Source organism: Anser brachyrhynchus (genome assembly GCF_964034855.1).
Source record: "Anser brachyrhynchus genome assembly, chromosome: 1".
NCBI classification, from domain to species: Eukaryota; Metazoa; Chordata; class Aves; order Anseriformes; family Anatidae; genus Anser; species Anser brachyrhynchus.
In genome coordinates this window covers 183,755,854-183,778,293 of record NC_137694.1, presented here as the reverse complement: position 1 = coordinate 183,778,293, position 22,440 = coordinate 183,755,854, and the positions used below count along the sequence as shown (strand labels likewise).

Here is a 22,440-nt window from a genome sequence, read left to right as displayed (position 1 = left end):
ACAAAGATTTCAGTTAAATGGGGCTCTATTGTATTACATCTAACAGAGAGAATAAAAAATGTACCAAAACTAATTCACATTGCATAGTAAACTAAAGTCTACTTCGTATGCTTATTTATTTATTTATTTATTTTTAAGGAAGGCAATAACTGGAACGAGTTTTGAACGTGGCCTCAGAAAAACTTGTACAAATTTTGAAAACACTTATGTAGGCTGAGTAAAGCAATGAGGGTTTTTTCTAGGGATGGCAGTGGCTGGTAATGCTGCCTCACTTCAGGCATAAAAATAAAGCTCAGAGGCTTTCTATTTGGAAATAAATAGGTTGCTTCAGATAAAGATTAGGAGCAGAAGTCGACTACATTTTGACCCTATTCCTCTTCTTTCTTGTCTTATATCGTCTACAAGCTGTTTTGCAGATGTCTTTTTTTTAATTATTTTATTTTAAGAGAAGTCTATTCACAAAATTTTTATTCTTCTTTGGACACAACTGGCAGGGAAGACCCCAAAAGAGAGGACTGAAAGGTAAGCATTTTAGATTACAAAGGGTTTTTTTTGTTTGTTTTAGAAAACCCTTTTCCTCTTCAAGACATCTCTCAGCAAAAACACGGGCTAGAAGTTCTACTTCAGTGCATACTGGGTTATCCATGAGAGCTGTTAAGAGTTTTGAGCACTACTGCAGTTAATTTTGGAGCTGCACATAACCCCAAACTTCTGAAAGCCCTGTTCTGGGCTGATTAAAACTCATAAACACGGCCCATTCATGTCCTGAAGATCCAGAAACACTAAAGTAAAACAAATATGCCAAACAAATGTACTTTATTTATTTATTTATAATTCATTTCCATTTCTGAGGCCCTGCGTATGACTTCTGAGTGCTTGATTTTGGTCATTCACAGACCCCCCACTTCCTTTCTCTCTGATTCCCCCAAACAGACCCCACTCGCCAGAGCCCTCTGCCACTATTAACTTCTTGCACATATGCCCTGCAGTGCCCTGAACGCAACAGGCAAACTGTTCATGGAGACATAACACAGTTCTTGGATCCAAACCTATTATTATTATATTGTATTATATTGTATTGTATAAACAATTCCAACAAGTTTGCGATATTTCCTTAAATCAAAAAAATGTGTGAGCCTTGACTCCCAAGATATTTGTCTGGAAATAGATACCATCTAAGCATATTCTTAAGATACCTTGATACTCTAGGTTCTCAGGCATCCAAGGGAATAAAGGCTATCACCCCCCAACAACTATAGTGGCTGCTTTAGGTTCTGATATGAACTTATCTCTGCAGAGGAACCAAAGCAATGACAGTCATCCCCATGTTTCATAGTCCAATGCTTAGCACTTGGTATCCTGCAGGTAGGATGCAGGACTGCTTCTTTAGGTGAGGAGGAGCACAAGGAACTACCCCCAGCTCTTTTTGCCCATCCTGCTGGACCAGTGAAAAATGACACCACCTGAATTTTTTACAATACCTGTATGTGCCTGCTACACAACACCTCCTCCACGAATAAAATGTCCCCCCCCCTCACCCACACTTCCCCAGGACCCTTGTATAACTGGGAAAGGTAGAGGCAGTGATGGCACGGGCAGAGGGAGATCTTCTTCTTCTTCCTTCTTCTGGGCCATCTCCACACCACTCGCCCAACCCTGGGCAGGTTCTGGGGGAAGCAATCCCAGGGGCTGGTGCTGTATGGGGGCAAAAAGCTGCAGGGTTTGTTCAGCAACGAGTCATGCGGGTATCCTTTGGCACCATGCATATTTGTAAGGGTGTTAAAACTGTGTAGCATGCCACTCTTCACAAGCCCAGAGGCAAGCAATATACACCCAGCTGCCTCCAAGCATCCCAAGCAAGGATTCATTTGGTCTGCACTTCTGTTTGAAAACAGCCCGAGGCTTTCCTTGCTTGTATCTGCGTTCAGCAGTTGGCAGCTAATTCCAGTGGATCTGCGTTGCTTGTGTTTCAGATAGGAGCAAGACAACATTTTGTCTTTTGCTTACTGCAAATAGAAGCAGCTTTCTATTACTTCACACTGTTATTTTATTACCCCAGAGGGCTGCAGGCATATTACAGGGCATGGAGAATTAATGAGTCCTGAACCAAGGGAGTGTCATTCGGCATACAGGCAGGCCATGAAAAATGAGACAAGAAGAAAAATAAAAAGATGGGGAGTGAAAAGGGAGGAGACAACAGCGTGCTCAGAGACTAATTGCACAGACGCATTTTAATAGGCTTTAGAAATGTATTGTGGTTTTTTTTTTGTAATTCTAATATGGTTCAAATTAATATTTAATTCATGTTTGTTGCATAACTGACATACACAGAATTAAAATTAAAAAAAAAGGATAAGTAAGCTTAAAGGCTTACGTTAACCTCAGATACTGAAATAAGGACTGCACTCTCCCTGAGCTCCATCTATAGTTGATAACGAGAGGTCTCTCCCTTGCTGTTGTCTAGAGATGAAGCCTACAGAAACTATATTGCTATTGTAAGACCCTTGGCTACATACGTAAAACCAAATGGGATGAATATGAGCCTCTCTGTGTACTCTCAGTGCCAACCTGCATCGTCTTTTGTCCTTCTTCTGACTCCTTCCCTACAATTTCTTTTGTCTTGAATCTACTACTTCTTAAGAGCAAGAATGACAATTAGTAAAATCCTTAATATTTCAGCACATTAGCACAAACCATTCAGATTCATAGCGTGCAATGGTAAGTGGTTTACAAAGTAGGAAAAAAAGAATGTTTTTCCTTACAGTCATCCTTGTAGGATACTGAATTCTAAATTAAGTACAGAAATAAACAACTCCTGGGTCATGTAGGCTCTTGACATGAAGCAACTTTGTTTCCTCCCATTCTTTCCATCCCTGTTTTAAACATCCTGAGCATCAGCTCCTATCAGTTCCCCTGGGAGATGATTCTCCCATTAGGATAATTCAAGACTAAAGCACTCTCTGGCTCTAATGGTGAAAGACTGGGGCCATACTGCTCAGAGGCTCCCAGCCAATTACGTGGCCTTGCAGCCAGCAATTTCCCCTGTGCTACTGATAGATATTACAGTACAGATAAAAGGAAAGAGATGTTCAGGACAGAAACTGAACAAATGGAGGACTGTTCCCTTTATGGGCACATAATGAGAAAAAAACGATCAAAAGGGGTATTGGAGCAGTGGGAGGTACCGAAAATTAGGGCAAAGAATTTGTGCTTAACGGTCAGCCCACCAGCGAAGAGGAGCTGTGAGCATGTCAAGAGACATTAAAGTAGGAATGCAGAAGCTTGAGATAAATGTGGGACCTAGATTCCCACTAGAGCTGTTGAAGGATCAGGATGGTGCATTATCGGAGAGTGTAAGTCCATCACGAGCACAAAGGATCCTGAGCAGTCCTCTGAGATCAGCCTGCATTTTTCATTGACGATTATTAATACAGAGCCTCAAAATACCCAAGAGGGGGAAACAGCTCACTGAATATCAGTAGCTGCTAGCACAACTTGCAATTTCTGAGTACGATACATAAAAACACGATAAACCCCTTTCTTTGTGGAAGAAGTGCTGCTATGTAAGGTCTCTCTGAATCACAAAAACAATCCAGGTACTTCAGCATCTCACTGTGCTTGGGTTACTTAGGTCTGATGATCAGCTGCGGCACAGCATCTCATTAGCAGTGCCACACTGGTGACATGTAGGGTAATTAACAAATGTCATCACGGGAACTGTGTGGGACTGAGGTCAACCAGCGTGAAACAGTCTGCACCTGTACCATTAAAACCTCTTGCCTTCCAAACCAGCCTGGCAAGAGGTCTTCTGCAAATGGTCTCTGGCCACGGTAACATGGTGAAAAAAGCTCCTGGCTCTCCCAGGAATCCCATGGGAGAATTAGATGGCCCCATCCAAACTGATGCCATTAACCGTTTTAAGTATTCAAGAGTATGGACAAAACTGTCCCAGAGCTCAGAACACCCCCACATGCTGTTTAATGCACGAATATAGCTAAAAGTAGAGTTTCTGAGCTAAACAACATCTCCACAAGGCAGTCTGCTGTGTAACATGAACACATCTCTCAAGTTATCCTAACACACTACTACACTGCTTTGTCCAAGATCCCCATTGCCAAGACTCCTTAGTCCCTAGAAACAAAATAAAACATAGCAAAATAAAACAAAACCAAACCAAAAAAAATAAAAAAAGAAAACAAACAAAAAAATCCCCCACAAAAAGTCACTACCATGTAAAGTTTACTAGCTCCTCTGTTGTGTGCTCCCTTAGCTTGCCTAGGACCAATGGTATGGCACCTGATGTACTCACATTTTCCCCTGTCTTCTCTGCCTACAGTTGTTTCAATTTCACTGTTTCATATAAGAGCTGCATTTAGCAGCTTCTTTGCCTTCCCTCCCCCAGAAAGCACTCCACAGGGCACACAGGAGGATTTTATAGCAGTTAGAGCACAACGTGTGAGACAGATTTAGGTTTGTAGCTCTGCCTTGGGTTTCTTCTCACCAAATTCCTGTGGGTCAGATTGCAATCTGTTTCACTAATACCTATCCAACACAAACCCATTACCTTCGCTGTACTTCTACTTGTGTAATCAAGACGACTGCAACGAAGTAACTCAGAGCAGCTCGTCTCAAAACACCTTGCTCTGGATTCCCAACAGAGTGATGAAGTCAGAGGATGGATTCCCACAGCCCAGCTGCCACCACCACGCTCAAGAGCTTATTCCCAATACCTATGTTTGAGGCTGAACATGAGAGACATCGCTACTGTCATCCCCATCATCGTTGTATCAGGATGAAGTGTTGCTTCTAACCTTCCACAAGGCACCTGATGAGGCAGGACCATGGTGTTTTGGTTAGCACCCCTGCCTTGGCACCCCATTCACCACACCGTGCTCCCAGAGGGATGGACGCACCAGGATGCAGATAGCACACATCTACCTCCATGTAGCATCCCCTCCTGGGGTCCTGTTCCTCTCAGCCGCAGTTAGCTGACAGAAACCTCATTCCTGCTGAGACCTAACCATCGTGGTTATCAGTCAAGGGGGATTTACAGTCAGTTTCAATATTGCTTTCAGCACCCAGCCCTAGAGCAACACACTGGAAAGGTGTGCCTTCCCAAAGGTTCAATGAAACAGCTTCACTCCAATGGTTAAATCTGATCAGAAAGGGTGCCTCAGTCCCAAATCATGACAAAAAGCTCAACTTCATGTTGTTTGAATGTCAAATCACAGGTAAATTGTACAGCTTGACACGCCTAGAATGATGTATATCTACGAAGTGAAAGTTTCAAGAAAAAAAAAATGGAAAAATGAAAAAAGCCCCAAGGTTAAAAAAATAAAAATAACAACCTCAAAATAGGTTTCAGCAGCAGTGATTTGTATTCCTGAGAGTTTCGCATAAATGGATGAAATCTGTGACAAGAGACTGACTTGTCATATCGAAGGACTACCGTATACAGATGACAAAGTCTTAAGTGTTGAAACCCTTTAAGCTGGAAGCATATGAAAATGACATGGAAACAACATCTCCTCACCCCAGACAAATGGCTCGTCTACTCATTCAATAATTTAAGCAGCCCAATCTGACTGAGGACACACGTCTACTACAATATTCTTAATACTTGTAAGTGGGGTACACCCTCTTTTTTACAGGCTGTCCTCTCTCCCATTAACAACTGTATTTTCTGAGTCTCACACAGGTTACAGAATTGCAACAAACGAGAAAAGGATTTTTTATCTGCTTAACAGATAAGTAAAAGGAGGCTCAAAGAGTTTGTGACTTATCCAGGGTCATGCATGCAGCTAAGGACAGAGCCACAAGGAAAAATAATGAATGTGTATAGCACAACCAAGAAGTTTTGACAATCTCTCTAGAGATTAATTTGGGGAAGATAGCCACAGGAGAAGACAAAAAGGATGGATTAAATCCCCCATATAATAACTACAACTAAATAGTAGTGGATTTTGCTAAATATACATTAAAAATAACTGCTGCATGGTACAGTGCCCTAAGCCTATGCAATATTTTGTTTCTCTGTTTTGAAAGGGATTTCTCCATACATCTTCAAACTTTCCTCAGCAGTTTACTGCTACCAACTGCTAGTATAGTTTTCCTTCTTCCTAAAATTCATCAAATACTCAGCATTTAACTACTAGTGGATGTGGTTTGCATCATTAATAAAACCTTAATATTTAGGTTTTTAACTTATACAGAAAAAAAACCCTTCTACTTCAATACTTCTGTGCATTGAGAAGGGCATTGTATTTCAAGTCTTCGGTTGCTCTAAAAATATGAATGAAATTTTTGAAGTACACGAGGAAAGGCTCAAGTTGCAAATTCAAGTCATGTAAGTTGGAAGTTATAACTTCTCAAAACTGTAAATGACTTTTAAGTGAGGAAGGCAAAAAATGAAGGGCTTAGGCAAAGTTTGACACTGTTAGCAAGCTAATGATTAAAGTGTGAACCTCTTAAGGCATTGTCTCTTACATATGTCTAAGGGAACTTGTGCAGTTCTGCTGGGAATTGTCACAAATAATGAAATCTTCATTAATGCCAGTTATCTCGCTGAAGTGTTATGCTCAGTAAAGGCACATACACTTCATACAAAGGAGGGAGCATACCTATAAAAGCAATCCTCGAATACAGCCAACTGGGCCTAACAAAAATTTAGGAATCAAACATTTAAGACTTTGGGTCTGAGAAACTACCAGTTTTCTACATTCATTATGCATCCCTCTGGATATCAGTCTTGAATGCAATGAATTGAACCAATGCAATGCATTGAACCAATGCTTCACCACTAGCATCAGTGACAGCAAAAATCTTTCTCATTGCTTCAATTTGGTGTGCCTAATAACTTCTAAAATTGTTTTAGTTTGCCACTTTGGGTGTTTCAGACCCCCCCCCCCAAAACTTAGCTCTGCTATTCTGAGTAAGTATAGTGAAATAACAGCGTTTGCATGGCTTGTGAAACCAAGAAAATTCAACAATGCACTTTTCTACAACTCATTTTAAGCAGCTTATTATGTTTTTTTTCTAGCTTTTTCGCTTTTCTCGATGATTGATCTACAGTTTTAAACATAAATATTTTTCCTCCTTTTAAATCCTTTCTTCTACTTGTCTTCCACTGGGTTGGCTTTCTAATCAATGTCCACCTCCCCTCCCCAAAAGACCATTTTCTTCCTAAAATTTCCAGTTTTATAGTACCAAAACACTACAAAAAATGTTATAGCAGAAAACTCTCAGTCTTCCATACTTCTGGGCTAAAAGATTTCAGTAGCAGATGAAATAAGGGTTTTACACAAGAAAGCTCAAAAATACATTTCCTTAGAAGGCACACTTGGTACAGGCAATGTCTCTTAGACCCAGGATGGTCAAACTCTTTCAAATCTCATTAATAAATAGCCAATATAAACTAATTGGCTTATACGTTCTACTCACTCTATTTAGGTACTTGACAACAACAGCTCAATCCATTCTGATTGGATTCAGTCACTTAAAATACACTGTTTTTGTTCTGCAGCCTCTTTGCCAACCCTATTTACCGAGGCAAATGCAGTACGAGGAAGATGTTTTCCAGTGGATTAGGAAAAAGAAGGCTTAAAACTGTAACTGAGCTTTCCTGGAGCACAGACCTTTGCCTGCACTTGCAGGTGGAAGCTGCAGCAAAACCTTAAGAAGCGGACGGGGTGCTTGATGTACGAGGCTGGCTGGTTGTTACAAACAGCTTCCATGGCACAGCCTCCATGTCGGAGCTCACACGCCGTTACGTGCAATTATCGGGATGACAGCGGCTCGCAGCGCCTGGCTTTACTGCAGGCACTGCACGCTATTGTTCCCTGAGTGACAGAAAGGGAGCACTCGCTGTAAACCTCTTACTGAATCACTTGGACAGTCGTCTGTCCTTATACTTTCACGGGATGGCGGCTGAACTTGAAAATTGTTATTTATTTAATTTTTAACCATTGAGTAATTAGAGAAAAAGGCAAACAGCTCAATTCAGCAATGTCTAGGATGGGACTGAGACAAAGCAAAAAGCAGATCGTCTGGTAAGAAGAAAAGGCAAGTGCTGCGAGCAGTTGGGTTGGTGAGAAAACTGAAATATAAACATTGTGAAAGAGACATACGCAACGTGTTTATCAGACTAAATAGCTGCTAAACAGAGCTAAAAATAATAATCGAAACACAGAGACCTATTGCTTTTCCAGATAAACTCCTGTGGTTATCAATTGCCATATGTCCTCGTTAAAGTTCCTCAGACAGACTCTTCTGCTAAGCTACACCTTCCAGTGTCAAGCCGGTGACAGGGATGCTTCATAAAATCATCAGCTTTAACACCTCACCAACACCAGACGTAAGCGGCTGTCATGCTCATCACTGAGGTCTGAAGGCTAACATCACCAGCTGGGGCAAACCCTTCCCAGCGCCCCTCCCAAAAAATGCAGATTTCTCTATTCTGGGTAAGCACAGCAAACTGGGAGTGACTTGACCCATCGAGGACATTTTGAGCTTTGAACCAGCCATGAATTCAGTGATTAGTTACTCTTCCTTTCACCCACATTCCCTAAAGATGCTGTCCCAAGAACTAGAAAGAAGACATGGATTTTTTTCCGTCACGTGACACATTTTAAAACTTTCACTGCCAGGTCTGCCTGCAATACTACAACTATGTAAGATGAAAGTCCTTAGTTTCTCAGACCACAGAAGAGTTAAAAAAAAAAGTTACTTGAATTAATAGTTGGTAAATGAAAGAGAGAGCCATATTTTATGTCTGTTTTTTTTTTTTTTAATTTATGACACTGCAACTTCAGTTTGGGTGCCGTGCACCTGACACCACTTTGCAAAGAATTCGCTCTACAGTTCTGTTACGCTCTCAGTCTCATACACCAGCACAGAGCCCCAGCACCCCTGTATGCGCTATTATTTATCAGTATCAGTTTGAGAGCCGGATACCGTCTTTTTTCCCTGAATCTCAGCACGGGCTGTCAGGGCAGCAAGAAGGGAGAAAGTGGAGGAAAGAGTCGGAAGGCTGTCCGACCTTGCTGCACCTGGGTGCGTGCACACCCTCATGCAGACTAGGGACCAAGTGAGACACACTAGACAAGGAGCTGGGGCAAATACAGTCGGAAAGCAGGGAGGGAGGAGAGCTAGGAGAGAACAGCGTAAAGGGGAGCAGGCAACCTCTGTTCATGCTTCTGGGGCCGGAGAACGAGCAAAGGCTCGCTGCTGTTCCCCACACGGTGAGCCGGCAGCAGCACACAGGACGGGCAGGGCAGCAGCTCCCTCTCCCTCCTGCGGAGGTGGGCTGAGGGTGGGAGCTGAGCGGGGGGGATCCCGTGGACGATCCCTGCAGCTCCGTGGTCCCAGGAGGCATCCAGCTTACCAACAGAGCAAGCTGGGGCGCGGAGCCAGATAAAACCGTCACTCTGCCCGACTTTAGTGAGGCGCTTACAGGTCGGACACCTACCGGCAGAGCTGAGGGCACTTTATAGGCCGCTATGGTGAGCATCGTGACAACGCTAACCGCATCTTGGGGCACCCACGAATCTAAGCCCATCCTCAACACGAACTGTCCCGGGCTGGCACCAAGCCCTCAACAAGGCACCCCCGGGCCCTGCCCGCAGCTTTGTTACCTTCCTCCAAGGTGCGTAACGAGGACGATGACGGTGGGGGAGGCTTTATCCTAACCAGCCCTAAGAGGCTGGGGGGACCGAGGGCTTTCCCAGCGCGGGGATGCCTCAGGACCCCCGGAGGCTCCCACCCCCCGGGCGGCGGGGCTGAAGGACGGAGGGACGGGAACACACCGGTGCTCTCTGCACCCCTCGCAAGCCTCTCCCCCCTTCCTTCCCTTCCCAACCGCGTCCCTCCCAGCCCTCCCCCGCTCACCCTCCCGTCTCGGCTCCCGAGTCCCCGCAGTCCTCCTCGCCGCCGGGCTGCTGCTGCTGCTGCTGCTGCTCCATGGCGGCGGCGCCGCGGCTCCGTCCATGCCGCTCCGCTCCGCACCGCTCCGCGCCGCCGGCTGCGGGAGGGAGGCGGCGGCGGGAGGCTCCGGACCGCCCCTGCACGGGGGTCGGGGCCGAGCCTTTCCCTCCCCGGCCCCCCCACCCCTACACAGCCCGGCCTCCTGCCGCAGCCCCGCCGGGCGCTACGGGGGGCTCCCGGGGGCGGCCTCGCAGTCGTGGGCTGAGTGCTGCGGCCTGCCGCCAGGCCTCCCTGCGGGCCGGGGAGGGCGCTTTGAAAGTGACCTCCAGCAGGGTGCCCGGGACCCCGTCCAGGCGCCTTGTGCCGCTCTCCCAGGAGGAGACCCCACAGCCTCTCTGGGCAGCCTGGGCCAGTGCTCAGCCGCCCGCCCAGCACACAAGTGCTGCCTGGTGCTCAGAGGGAGCCTCCTGCCTGCCCCTCGGTGCCCACTGCCCCTGGCCTGGCGCTGGGCACCCCTGAAAAGAGCCTGGCTGCGGCCTCTTTGCCCCCTGCCTGCGGGGATTCACAGCCCTGGGTGAGATCCCCCTGAGCCTCCTCTTCTCCAGGCTGAGCAGTCCCAGCTCTCCCGGCCTCTGCTCACAGGAGAGGTGCTCCAGGCCCTTCCTCACCTGGGTGGCCCTCTGCTGTATTTTATTCGACTGCTGTTATTCAGGCTGTAGCAGACTACAAGAGAATGGGGCAGAACTGATTTGTCACCTCCCGGCTCCAAGCTGGGAGACCACTGCTTGTGTCTCCACCAAATCAGGTTCGCACAACATCGGAAGCAGTGTTCCTGTGTTCCCTGCAATCTAGATACTGTGTGACAATGTAAAAAAAAAAAAAAAAACCTGCCCCAGACCTGAGAAACTTCTTCCACTGATGCTCTGTGGAAAATGTCAGATTTGATGAATGGGAATTTTCAGAAATCTCAAGCAACCGCCTAATTTCTGTCAGCTGTTGGAGATAGCTATTTGCAGAAAGTGATCAAAAGTTAAAAGTCAGCATGGTTTTTGTTTGTTGGTTTGACTGCTTTTTATACTTTTGTTCCATTGCCTTTCAGAAAAGAAGGAAAATGGTCAAAATCTCAACATCAAAAAATACTAGACTGGACCAGGAGGTAGAACTCATCACATAAGCCAGAAGTAAGAGAGTAAGACATGGTAAACTGGTTTAGTTTTCCACTAGTACTCATTTAGCTATGTCTACGTTGTACAGCATCGATGTCCTTTATTTTAAGATGTGTTCATGATTGCCAATGGTGCAGTAAACCATGTATAACCAACCGTACAGTATCTCAAATCAAGAGTAGCATTTAATTTTGTTTAAAAGGCTCATAATGGATATAGCTCACACAACTGTTGTCTCTAATAGTTTGTGGCCATGGTTGTCTAAAATAATCTGTATCTGGGTGTGAGTGCTGTAAATGAGAGGGAACAGCTTGGGAACAGCTGCAAAGGTGGTTTCAGCACACTGTAGGAACAACGAGCTTTTACCAAACCCAGCAATGCTTGTCCTGGCACTGGTGAATTCCCACTGCTCTACCAGAGTGCCACAGGACTCGTGCACAGCCCTGCAGCCTCTTGGCGTCACAGGTTGATCCAAAATGTGTCTCCAGTGGTCTTTAGGAGAGTCTTTCAATCTCTGCTACTCAACAATTAGAAAAAATCATACCATTGCATAGGAAACTTGGTATTTTATCTGTTTTGAATATGACTTGTTTTGTGTCCATAGCATTTTGAAAGCAGTAAAAATGATTCTTCAGTTTCTATGGAGGGTTTCATGTAAGTATTTTAATAAATATAGTGCTTTAAGTATGGGATGAGCCCTTCTAATTAGAATCCCTATTCCGTCTCTCCCTCAGCGGTTACTAAAAGCTAGTTTGGACAAAATTGTAGAAAGTGCTCATACAAAACTGTCCCATGCAGGCACATACGCAGTACTGCAGAACTTAAGGAAACAAACTCTTCTGTCCTTCATGACTGGTATACTGCCATCTAAATCAATGTATTCACTTACACAACATTACATGCATGCAGTTTCTTTTAGGGTTGGGACCAGAATGCTGTGCTCTCAACTTGTTAATATTTGAATCATCATATTCAGGTAAAAGGCATTAACGTGTTTACAGACATTGTGTGTGTTTAAATGACTGATGCAGGGCAAGAGAGTGGCAAACCTGAGACAAAGATTCAGTATATCTTCATTTCCAGCTTGAACATGTTTTGGGAGCAGCTAGATATTTATTATCCAGCAACTGCAGTGGTGATGGAAGACCCTGAACCCCCGAAGGGCCTATTCAGAAGGTATTTATTTACATTCTGTATTACCAGGATGGGACAGACCTTGATGTCTCTTAGTCTGCAGACGTGTATTTATTTAGTTAGTGTAACTGCCTTTAAAAGCAGGTCGCTTCCACTCACTTTTAAGTGTGGTTTCAAAGTGAAATAAATTGACTCTAGCCACCATTGAACTGATTTAAGATGTAACCAAACCTCCTTAAATATTTAGAAATAGATTTAGTTAAATGGATATATTTCTGTATGTTAAATTTTAGGTGGTCAGCTAATAGATCTTTTCCATTTCTGACTTTTATTATTCTAGTTAGTAATGTTTAAGCACTGGCATATGAGAGGATCTGGAATAGATTTTATGCTGCATTTAAGATTAATTTATTCCATCTGTCCCAGGGAGGGAAAAAAGAAACATTCTAAGGAAATATATAATTAAGATAGTAAGTAAAGCTACCACAAACTCTAGGCTCTCTTATTTATACATTTGCTTCATTTAACTCTGTTTTATTCTGGTCTTTCACATAATTATGGTGAAAAGAAGACTTCTCTGCATTAAATTCCAAGCATTTCAGAGATTTTAATGAACGAGGTGTTAAGTCTTAGCCTTTAGCTAGCTTTTCTCTGCTACCAGCGCTTCACGTTACCTCTTCTGTATGGTTTGTTGAAAAGAGAGGTTAAGTTTTAATTACTTTCTTACACTTATGAGGCTGTAATAATGGTGTAAAGATAAGGATAATAATAAAAATATTCCTGGGTTAAGTTTGCCAAAATTTCAAGCCTTTCATTAAATAACATTTAGTAGCAGTGCTCAAAATGTAGCAGGAGACATCTGCAAGGAAGACAAAACATTAACCCCCCTCTCTTGTCAAAAATGAATTAACACTGAGGACATGCAAATCTCCTACTCATCCCTCGCACACTGGTCTGAGTAGCTGAGAGCAGGCTGCAGGAGGGGGCCGGCTGCTGCTGGATGAAGGCAGAGTAGAAAGCTGAAAGCCGAAAGCTGAAACCGTGTCAGATCATACATGCACTAAAACAGGAGGCAAAAGCATCGATTTCCCTGGTGGATCTACACCTGGGTTCAGATTTCAATCTCTTTTCTACTCTGGATCTGGCGGGCTATCATCTGTCCTGCATGAGCCGTGAGAATGGGGTGCGTGATGAAAAGCATGAGTCCAAAAAGGACTCTCTCTAGCCCAAAAAGGAGTAAGCAAAAAAGAGGTGGTTGTTCTGTTTGTACGGACATCCTACTGATCAAGGTATCACATACGGGATATTTCTAGCCTCACATTTCTTTCTATAGTGGTAGAGCTTCACTGTAAGGTAGGGAGAGAGAAGAAAAATGTGTCCCTTCTCATCTAACTTAAATTCTGGTGGAAGGTGACTCTGCTAGGAAAAAAAAAAGTCCTCAATTCAGTTCTTTTCATGCAGCATTTTGGATTTCTCTCTCTCTCTCTTTTTCTCTCTCTCTTTGGTGCAATTCCAGAAGAAAAGCGACAGATGCCACAGCAGTTCCTTCTATACATTAGAGTCCTATTTCTGAAAGAAAGAAAAACCACCTGGCTTAGAAGGTTGAGAACTGCTAATAAAGACAAAACACAAGAGGATTTTTCATTCCAGACTAAAACTTTTGAAAACGGCCCATATCCATGCTGGCCCCATCCTCTGCTATCTCATTCTGTAGGCGGAATCCTGATCCTCCTGTGGGGTTCTGGGCTCTGATCCTGGCACTTACCCTTCCATTCTAGGTGCTGCAATGAGGAACGTCTCGATTTACAGGGCCTGGCCTTCATAGAAAGGTTTTTCTCCTTCAGCGGTCCCAAAGGAAATTATCACTCTGCAGATCAAGATTTTGTTATCATTCAGCACTGGACTTAACACACTTGGTTATGGATTAAAAAAACATAAAGACGATTGCTGTTTTGGAAGGAAGGGGAGTTACGGCTTGGCATGTGGTTTAGTCTTCATGCTAGGTCAGCCCTAAAGGGCTGACTTTCAGACTGGTAGATGTTGCCAAAATATTTGTGGCAGTTTCTCACATAGGCTGTTGGGTCGTTGTTTTTTTTTAAAGGTTATAGTGAGGTCAGGTCCATTTGTGGTAGGTCTCAAGCCAGACACCCAACCTCCTAAAATTCTACAATTTTGAGGTAAAATACAGCTATGCAATAAAACGCTGTTTCTTCAAAGCACCGAGCAAGGGTTTTCAGTGGCGTTTAAGGGAGTTTGGTTTCCAGGTCCCACTATTCTAAACTTCATTTGAAAACCCTAGCATGCACACTCCCACCAAAGTTCATGGTACAGCACAGCAAATATGTATTTTATAAGCAAATTGCTCTTTTTTTACTTGAATTCTAGTACGTTAAAAATTTTATTGAAAACTTGCAGCACTCAGTAACAATTCCTATAAAAACTTGAGTATTTGGAGTCCTTTTCTGTATCATCCCAAAGCCGGGGACTCAAGGGGAGTACAAGGGGCTTGCTGCTCATATGTGCAAGGATCAGCACCCCATTTGAGCATCCCTAATGTGGCAGCCTGGTGTACAAGGGCTACCTGCCACAGCTTTGCAAAGAGATGTGGAGATCACACAGTTGAATTTCCCTTTTTCTGGTCACCATCTCCTGTAAAGAAGCCTTGAGCTCAAAGCATGGACAGGAACTGTCAGAGACCATGGGTGTTACTCTGCACCTCTCCTTTGGTGCCCCATAAGTGTGCATCAGCACAGTTCTGACAAGGTTGTATGGGATTGCCACTGGCCTGGAGAGGTACTTTCAAGATCTCAGTGGCTGGATAGTCCTACGAATTTGAACATATTTCCAAGTACTCTTTGCCTGCTTGGCCAGCAGCTGCTCTCATCTGTGCTGGCTTGTGGAGTGAGATTGTAGTTGCCTTGTGTGGACTTGTTGAGTTGGGGGGGGTAATGTTTTAGCCAGAGAGAGGGTTAGGTGATGCTCAAGCATTTACCTCATTTCTTTTTTGATGGAAGTGCTAGAATGCATTAACTCACATCCATTACAGAACAGTGGAAACGTTTCCATTGTCACGTCTAAAGGAGTGCTAGCAAGTGTCATGTTGTGCCACGTATGTGAGAAGATTGCCAGGAGCGCAGACAGCAGACCTTCTGTCCATTTTATGAGGTCAATGAGACCGTTTTGGCTTCTGGCAAGTATCTAGAGCCCTTCACATATACTCAGTGTCACTGCTCTACGAGGAATGATGATAATGTTCACAAAAGCACTCCTCTGATGGTAACCATGACAACTTCCATTAAACAAAGTTTTTCATGAAACAGTGTGTTTTACAAGGCAGAGGAAACATTTACTTTCAAGTACCAGTCTTGTACCCACTGGTGTTCAAAGAGGAAGAATTAAACCCCTATGGCAGTAGTAGTAAATATTATAGCAGCTTTTATGTGTAGACTCTTCTGAAGGGAAAAAATGATCTTCTTTTTTTCTTTTTTTTTTTTTCCACTGCAGCTGGTCGTGACAGTAAAACATTTTACTCTGGAAAGCAGCAGCTACACTCAAAACACTGTTGAATCTCCAAGGGAGATTTTCTTTCTGAATTGTTTTACCACATTTGTAAAAATCCAGTTTTAAATTACCTGTGGCATAAATTTTTAATCAGAAGATTGATAATCAGATGGGCTTATTGGGTTTCAATATTTTTATTAAAACTCTTCATTCTGTAGTTGTGGGATTTACTAATGTTTTTTTCAAGCAAACAACAGGAATGGCTGTTTAATGCATAATCTAAACCAGGGTAAACATCACAAAGTAGATCACAGAAATAAAACTTAAATAATTTTTTGCTAGAAGATGTTTGTTTCTGTTTCCATTTCTGAGATCCATAAACAAGGGTAGATTTACTGCTGCAGAGGGAAGTGGCAAAGTCCCCTTTACACTGGCTGGTGTTGCAGGAGCTCCTGTGTCCAGTGGCTGTGTCTCACTGGCTGTACAGACTTTCTTTCCCCTCCCTCATTAGGCTGAGGCTATAACCACTCCTTTTACTGGTGTGATGGGAGAAGAAATGTTAAAATATCCCTTCTCTCACGTTGGAAGTAGCCTTATATGCATGATGCCTCTGCCTGTGCTGAGAATATTGGAAGGCAGTGATGCCAAGAATATTTTCCTTCAGAGGTATCTTTTCTGGTCATCAGCATGGGGAGAGGCAGAAGGGAAGGAGAAATCCTGCTTGATATAAATGTCAGCTTCTGTTAAAAATTGGCAAGGAATGAAACATCACTGGGACTTAAAAGGAGGAGAAACACTGTCCCAAGATATGGGCCAGGCACTTTTCTAATGTTCTCTCACAGCAGGCAGGTCACTGAGCAGATGTGAAGCATCCCAGAGGACAAACAGTTTTCTGGCTAATCCATTTGTACCAGGATGGCCTTTTCTGAGAGCTGATGGATCAAAGTAAAGGTCTCAACTAAACTTGCAAATTGCATCCACTGACCTGCAGAACTAGGGTGTCTCATGCTTTTGTTAGCATCAGTGCTCCTTAGCAGCTAATACGCTGCTAAAACGAGGCTGCAGAGATTTTGCCCTTCTCTCTTGCCCCTAACCAGGCAGGCACGCCTCCTCGTCTCCAAACTACCTGGAGAATTTCAAGGAGCTGTTCTGACTGAAAACCAGCCCAGCGAGAGAAAAAAGTGGCTCATCTTCAGCCAAATTATTTTCCTGAAGTGACTCACCTTCTGCTTGCACAAAGGCCAGAGACAAGACAACAGGGAGGGACGGGACAGCCAGCTGTGCATGGCTTCTCCAGGGCAGGGGACAGGACCATGGCAGCCCTGACTCATTTTGACTTCAGCTGCTGCTCTCAAACTGCACTGAAAGCATTGCAGAAGTGTAACTGGGCTATATAAAAGCATTGAGGGCAGAAACTTGGCCCAAAATCCATTAGCCAGAAAGGATTATCAGGAAAACATTAGGTTGCTATTTCTTTGGTCTACAAGTTTCAACTGAAAATTACATAACTTCTTTTGGCTTGCATAAATCAACTTTAAAAAAAAAAAAAAAAAAAAAGCTTTGATGTTTAAGAAGCCCAGACATATAATAGCTGGTTTTGGTATTTTGTGAGAAGTTCATAAAATGGCTTAAGACTATTAGTGTTTGTTGCTGTAAACTCATACTGTAGCTTGGAAGCCATCTGCTTATCTACTTGGTTTATTGCCATCCTTCCACCTTAGAGTTTTGGATGGCTGCCCATCACTGAAGTGTTTGAATGCCTTCTCTTAGAATAACTGCCTCCAGGAACCCCTGGCTGCTCTTCAACCTTCTTTTATTAGAGACTATAAGAATGGTTGTACGAGGTCATGTCCAAGACCCATCTAGCCCAGTATCTGTCTCATTTAGTGGCCAAAAACAGATGTTTAAGAAAAGCATAATGACAATGCACATTTCTAATGATACCTTGCTGATCCATCTTGAGATGCAACATTGATATTCAAGAAGAGCAGGGATAATAAGAATCTACAAAATGGATCAAAGCAGGGCTATGCTTAGCCCACGCTCTTATCTAGTTTTGGTAACAGTCTGACTATTAGAATACATGGCTGATTTTGTCTGTGCTGCTTAGCTAGTGGTGGAGAAATATCTTAATGAAACAGGAAAGCTGCCTTGACAGCAGTTATGCTCTAAATTCATTTTCTCTAGAAAGCTGCATGGTGTAGATGACAAAGCCTCTAATGGCTGTTGTCCTCAGCTCTGGTATGCCTCAATCAGAGATTCGTGACAGATCAAAGCCTTCTTGGTAAATCTGCAGGGGCCTCCACAGGCGTGGCTGGCCTCCAGTGATTTATGGGTAGCATCCTGGGCACAGCTGAGTGGCCATGTCCTCCTAACCTCTTGGTTTGACCCGATGGGGGAAAAGATTTGTCTGGAAGGATAAAGGTAACAATATCCATCACCATGGAAGACATGTCAAGAGACAATGCCCAACTATCGAAGTTGCTAATTGCACCCATAAACCTCAAGCTATTTGATGCACAGACCAAAGCCCAGCTGCTCACAAGTGTGAAGAAACCAAGCTGGTGGTGGTGGGTGCACTGCAGTAGGAAGTCCCACATCCCAGGAGAGTGCAGGACCACAGCAGCCCCCAGGTCACCATGTGCTATAGCGATCACAGTGTCTGGAGGACAGAGACGGATAAGGTGCTTAACTGCATTTGCTGAGAAGTGCAAGTGAGAAAGCTGTCTTCAGACTTTAAGAACCCACTGGCTCCCAAAGATGAACAAAAAATGCCTAACTGCTGTTGTACTCACTGTTCTATCTGCTATAACAGATTTCTTGGGAAAACAGTTACTTCCACAGTCTAATAGGTAAAATACCCATAGGCTGAACCTAGAAATTATTGCACAAATAAAACTGTTTACTCTACTAGGCAGTATAAGCTTTTGCAGGACAGATGGAAATAAAATGGAAAAATTTCTTTCTAAGCTTACACTTTTTCTTACTCTTACTACTGATTACTGGATTTTTCCCCAGAGTTGCGCTCACACAGCTCACTAGCAAATCTATCCTTGGCCCATCTTTGGGAGAGCTGAAGTGGGCAGGAAAGGGACAACTTGAGGAAAAGGATTCCAAGAGCTATTCTCAAGGCACCTAACATATAGCAGCTAAAAGAAAGAAAATAACACGTGCAAGACACTCTTAATCCAAATCCCAGTAATGGAGTTACATGATAGGCTGCAGCCTCTTGCCTCTTAATTTATAAAGGATCAAGTGGTATTAGAGCCAGTCGGCCGTGCATCATAAAGTGCTCATCACAGCACGTCAGCATGTTAAAACAAAAAAGCAACTCCACATAGAGTGGGGAATAAAATCATCATCTCTCCTTTAACTAGCCATTCAAGGAAAAGCTGATCATCACATTCTTGTATGTGAGTGAGGAATGTTGTTTATGCTCAAAGAAATGGCGTGTGACTTCCATAAAATGATTTAGGCATGGATTCTGGGCTAAACAGAAATGCATGAAAACAATGAAACAGTAACCTTCATTGTCTGAAAATGTACTGTTAATCTTAACACTAAAACAATGCTGTTCCTTATTTTGAATCTACTCAGTAAATGGCACTAATAATTAAAATGTTAAATTTCATTTTGAACATATGCATCCTTTATACCCTCATACATATGTGTGTATGTTGGCATTTCTGGGACTATTTACTGTGGCCTATTACTGCATAGTATTTTATAGATCTGCATTGTGTTTTTTGGATAAGCACTTTGGACAATATTCTGTATTTGCAAGACCGATCTTATAAATAGCTATTTTCCATGATAATGCTACAGCTGTGAGTGCTACAAAAAAAAACCCTTAAGAAATAGTTAAGAGCCAAAAAAAATGTATTTGGGCAAAAAACTTGTAAAAATTTCATTCCAAGTCTGTCAAAGGAAGAAAAAAATATATGATTTTAAAGCACTTGCCTTTGTTCAAAGAATGTGAAAAGTTTTACTAGTTACTTCTGCTTGCCCAGAAGTTGCTCCCTTAACTGCTCTCCAGAAGTTCTGTGGCTGGAGTAATGATTCAGATGCCAAGTTTATTCACTTGGGATTTATCAAATAAAATCTGATGCTACATTTCGACAATCCCTTTCAAGCCTATCCATTCAGTGTTAGGTATTTACATCTGTGTTTAGGTTCCCAGGTGAAAATTACAAGATTTTCAGAGCTTACTGTCCATCGGAAATGCAGATACTCAGCATTCTTTAAAAACTATATCTCTTATTGCTCTGAATAAGAGCCATTAGTTCAAATTTATGTTGTAGAGGACAAAGAAGGTCTAAAGCATGTAAGAAAGGATGGAATGATTATAAGAAAAGCACAGAGGATCTTCTTATCCCATCTAAGGTTAAAACATCCCTTTATTTTGCTCCCATTTTCATATAAATTAATATTTTTTTGCCCTTTCTTTTTCATCTCATTTCCCTAAGGAGATTATTTTTCTAGAAGTATTTTTTTTTCTTTTTTCTTCTTTTTTTTTTTCCTTTTCCCCCCTTTTTCATTGCCACAGTTTAACCTTCTTAAGCTCATTTTCAGGGTCCCCATTTCTTGTTCTTGTTCTTGTTCTTGTTCTTGTTCTTGTTCTTGTTCTTGTTCTTGTTCTTGTTCTTGTTCTTGTTCTTGTTCTTGTTCTTGTTCTTGTTCTTGTTCTTGTTCTTGTTCTTGTTCTTGTTCTTGTTCTTGTTCTTGTTCTTGTTCTTGTTCTTGTTCTTGTTTTTTGTTGTTGTTGTTGTTGTTCTTCTTCTTCTTCTTCCTCTTCTTCTTCTTCTTCTTCTTCCTCTTCTTCTTTTCCTCAAAAATCCACTTTTCTTCATTGTTTTCCCAAGAACCCGCAGTGAAAATGCCTCTTCCTGTAAGTTCCAGCATCTTCCTATTGTCCTTAGACAGATGAAGTTTGGAGAATACTCAGTACAAGGCAGTGCAGGAACAGAGAAAAATCTGTGCTGCTTTAAACATGGGCTGTGTAATCTCCTTCCAGCCTCACTCTTCATGAGTCTGTGTTGAACGTACAAAGAGAAAGACAGATTTTTGCCAAGAGAACTTGGTCATGTTAATTTCCAGGTAAAACAAAAAGCAGATTTGTCACAAGCCCAGAGTAAAAGCACAGGATAGCAGAAATGTCTCCAGTTGGTGAAAAGATCAAAGGAAATGATTTGTCTAAAAGAAAATTTTGAAAGATAAAAGCAAAGATTGTCTGTGCATGAATATGTGGGTCAGTTCCTTGTGTGAAGATCTGTGTGCAGCTTCGTTTTGTATTCCAGGGGAACACCAAACAGGTATCAGACAAAATGAATTTTGCTTAATTTTAGACACTCTTGAGCACTGTTTGGTGAGGAGCTTAGGTGACCTACTAATCTGCCTGCCTTAGTCACTGAAAAAATATAGGCACCCTCAGGTGATTCACATCCCATTGGGTCTTTCTACATCGCTAGAGATGAAGCCTACACGTGGGTGGTAGGGAAACTGTGTCCAGGCTAATAACAGTATTCTCCTATGTAGACAGATGCCTACAAATTCCTCATTCTTGAAGGAGCTTTATTACACTAACTAATAAACTGTAGTTAATGTAACTCTCTTAGCTTACTGGCTATTTCTGCCAGGCAAACATTTCTTGTGGGATAAGATCATTTATCTGGGGTAGAAAAGTTTCCTTTAGTAACTATTATAGTTACTGTGGTTGCTGTATCGTGAGATCAGCCACATGAAGAAAATGTTTATTGGATTGTTTGAGTGATTGCTTCCTTTCTTGCATTTTTGGCAAAGCTTTTGGGCACTGGAAGAAGTAAATGGACCAAAAAAGTCTTATTCACCTCCCCACCCACATTGTCAGCCATGATTATATCAGCCATGATACAATAACACGTTTAAACATTCTGTAAGTAAGGAAGAATTTTAATGGGTGATAATGGTGCGAGCTTATGGTATAGCTTGTGACTAATTTTGCAATGACTGTGGAAAGGGTATTAGATGGCTCAGGGAAGTGAGTGTGGGCTCTGGATCATTTCACCACCACCAACAAAATAAAATACTAGTGGTTTACAGTCTGATAACTACACAGTGATATACCTGCTGTAGGTTCCTCTTCCAGTGCAAGTGACAGAAGGCCACAGCCATATCTAACCACCCTGAAGGGAAGGCGGAAGGCTGGGTAGCGCAAGGGAGGCCAACACAGCAGATGTCTGGACAAAGCCAGGTCTTGCTGGGGTATTGAGAAGATCCTGGGGTTTGCTGAGGTGTATGACTAATGTTTACACAGTGCTATGACGATATAAAGTGCTGTAAGGATGTTGTCTTTGTTATTTTGCATGCGTTAGTAAATCTAAAGGGCAATGAGTCCTGCTGGTAATCTGATCTCTTTATTAGCTAAGCGCAAACTCTGCTTTCAACGGCATCCTCAGCAGCAGAGTATTTATTTAGTCTATAATAGAGAGATGCTGTTATTTGCTTTTCTCACTATTTGTACAGATCTGGTTATAAGAGGAAACTTTCCCATGTTATTCATTGCATTGCTTTTTGGACTATTTTTAGGGCTGTTCCTCAGTTCCAGTGTGGATTTCCTTTCTATCTCCATGCAGTTAAGAAGTGCACTAGGAGTAGCCCTTACACCTCTGCATCTCAGTCTAGCAAAAAGCCCTTGCACAGAAAGGACTTTCCCAGATTTTGAACACCCTGCCAAGGGGAC

At 42.8% G+C, this 22,440-nt stretch overlaps 1 protein-coding gene and 1 long non-coding RNA gene across 10 annotated transcripts in view; one reads left to right on the top strand and one right to left on the bottom strand.

Moving 5' to 3' along the window:
- FAM124A (family with sequence similarity 124 member A) overlaps positions 1-10,875 on the bottom strand; it is a 43,664-nt gene extending 32,789 nt beyond the window's left edge. Inside the window, exon 1 of one of the 7 annotated variants that reach the window (XM_080569578.1) lies at positions 9,886-10,875. In XM_080569578.1, the coding sequence (XP_080425704.1) occupies positions 9,886-9,959 (74 nt within the window). In that variant the 5' untranslated portion in view covers positions 9,960-10,875. Of the gene's footprint in view, positions 1-9,632; positions 9,851-9,885 lie in introns of those variants that run through there. The other 6 variants (XM_080569579.1, XM_080569576.1, XM_080569577.1 and 3 more) reach the window with 6 other exon arrangements.
- On the top strand, positions 1-17,245 carry LOC308183514. Of its 3 annotated transcripts, XR_013942457.1 has the most exons (4): positions 1-9,643; positions 11,021-11,120; positions 11,692-12,263; positions 13,738-17,245. It is a non-coding gene; the product is annotated as an uncharacterized lncRNA (long non-coding RNA). The 3 variants fall into 3 exon arrangements; XR_013942458.1 differs by having other exon boundaries at positions 11,021-12,263; positions 14,000-17,245; XR_013942459.1 differs by having other exon boundaries at positions 11,021-12,263.
- Positions 17,246-22,440: the final 5,195 nt, after the last annotated feature.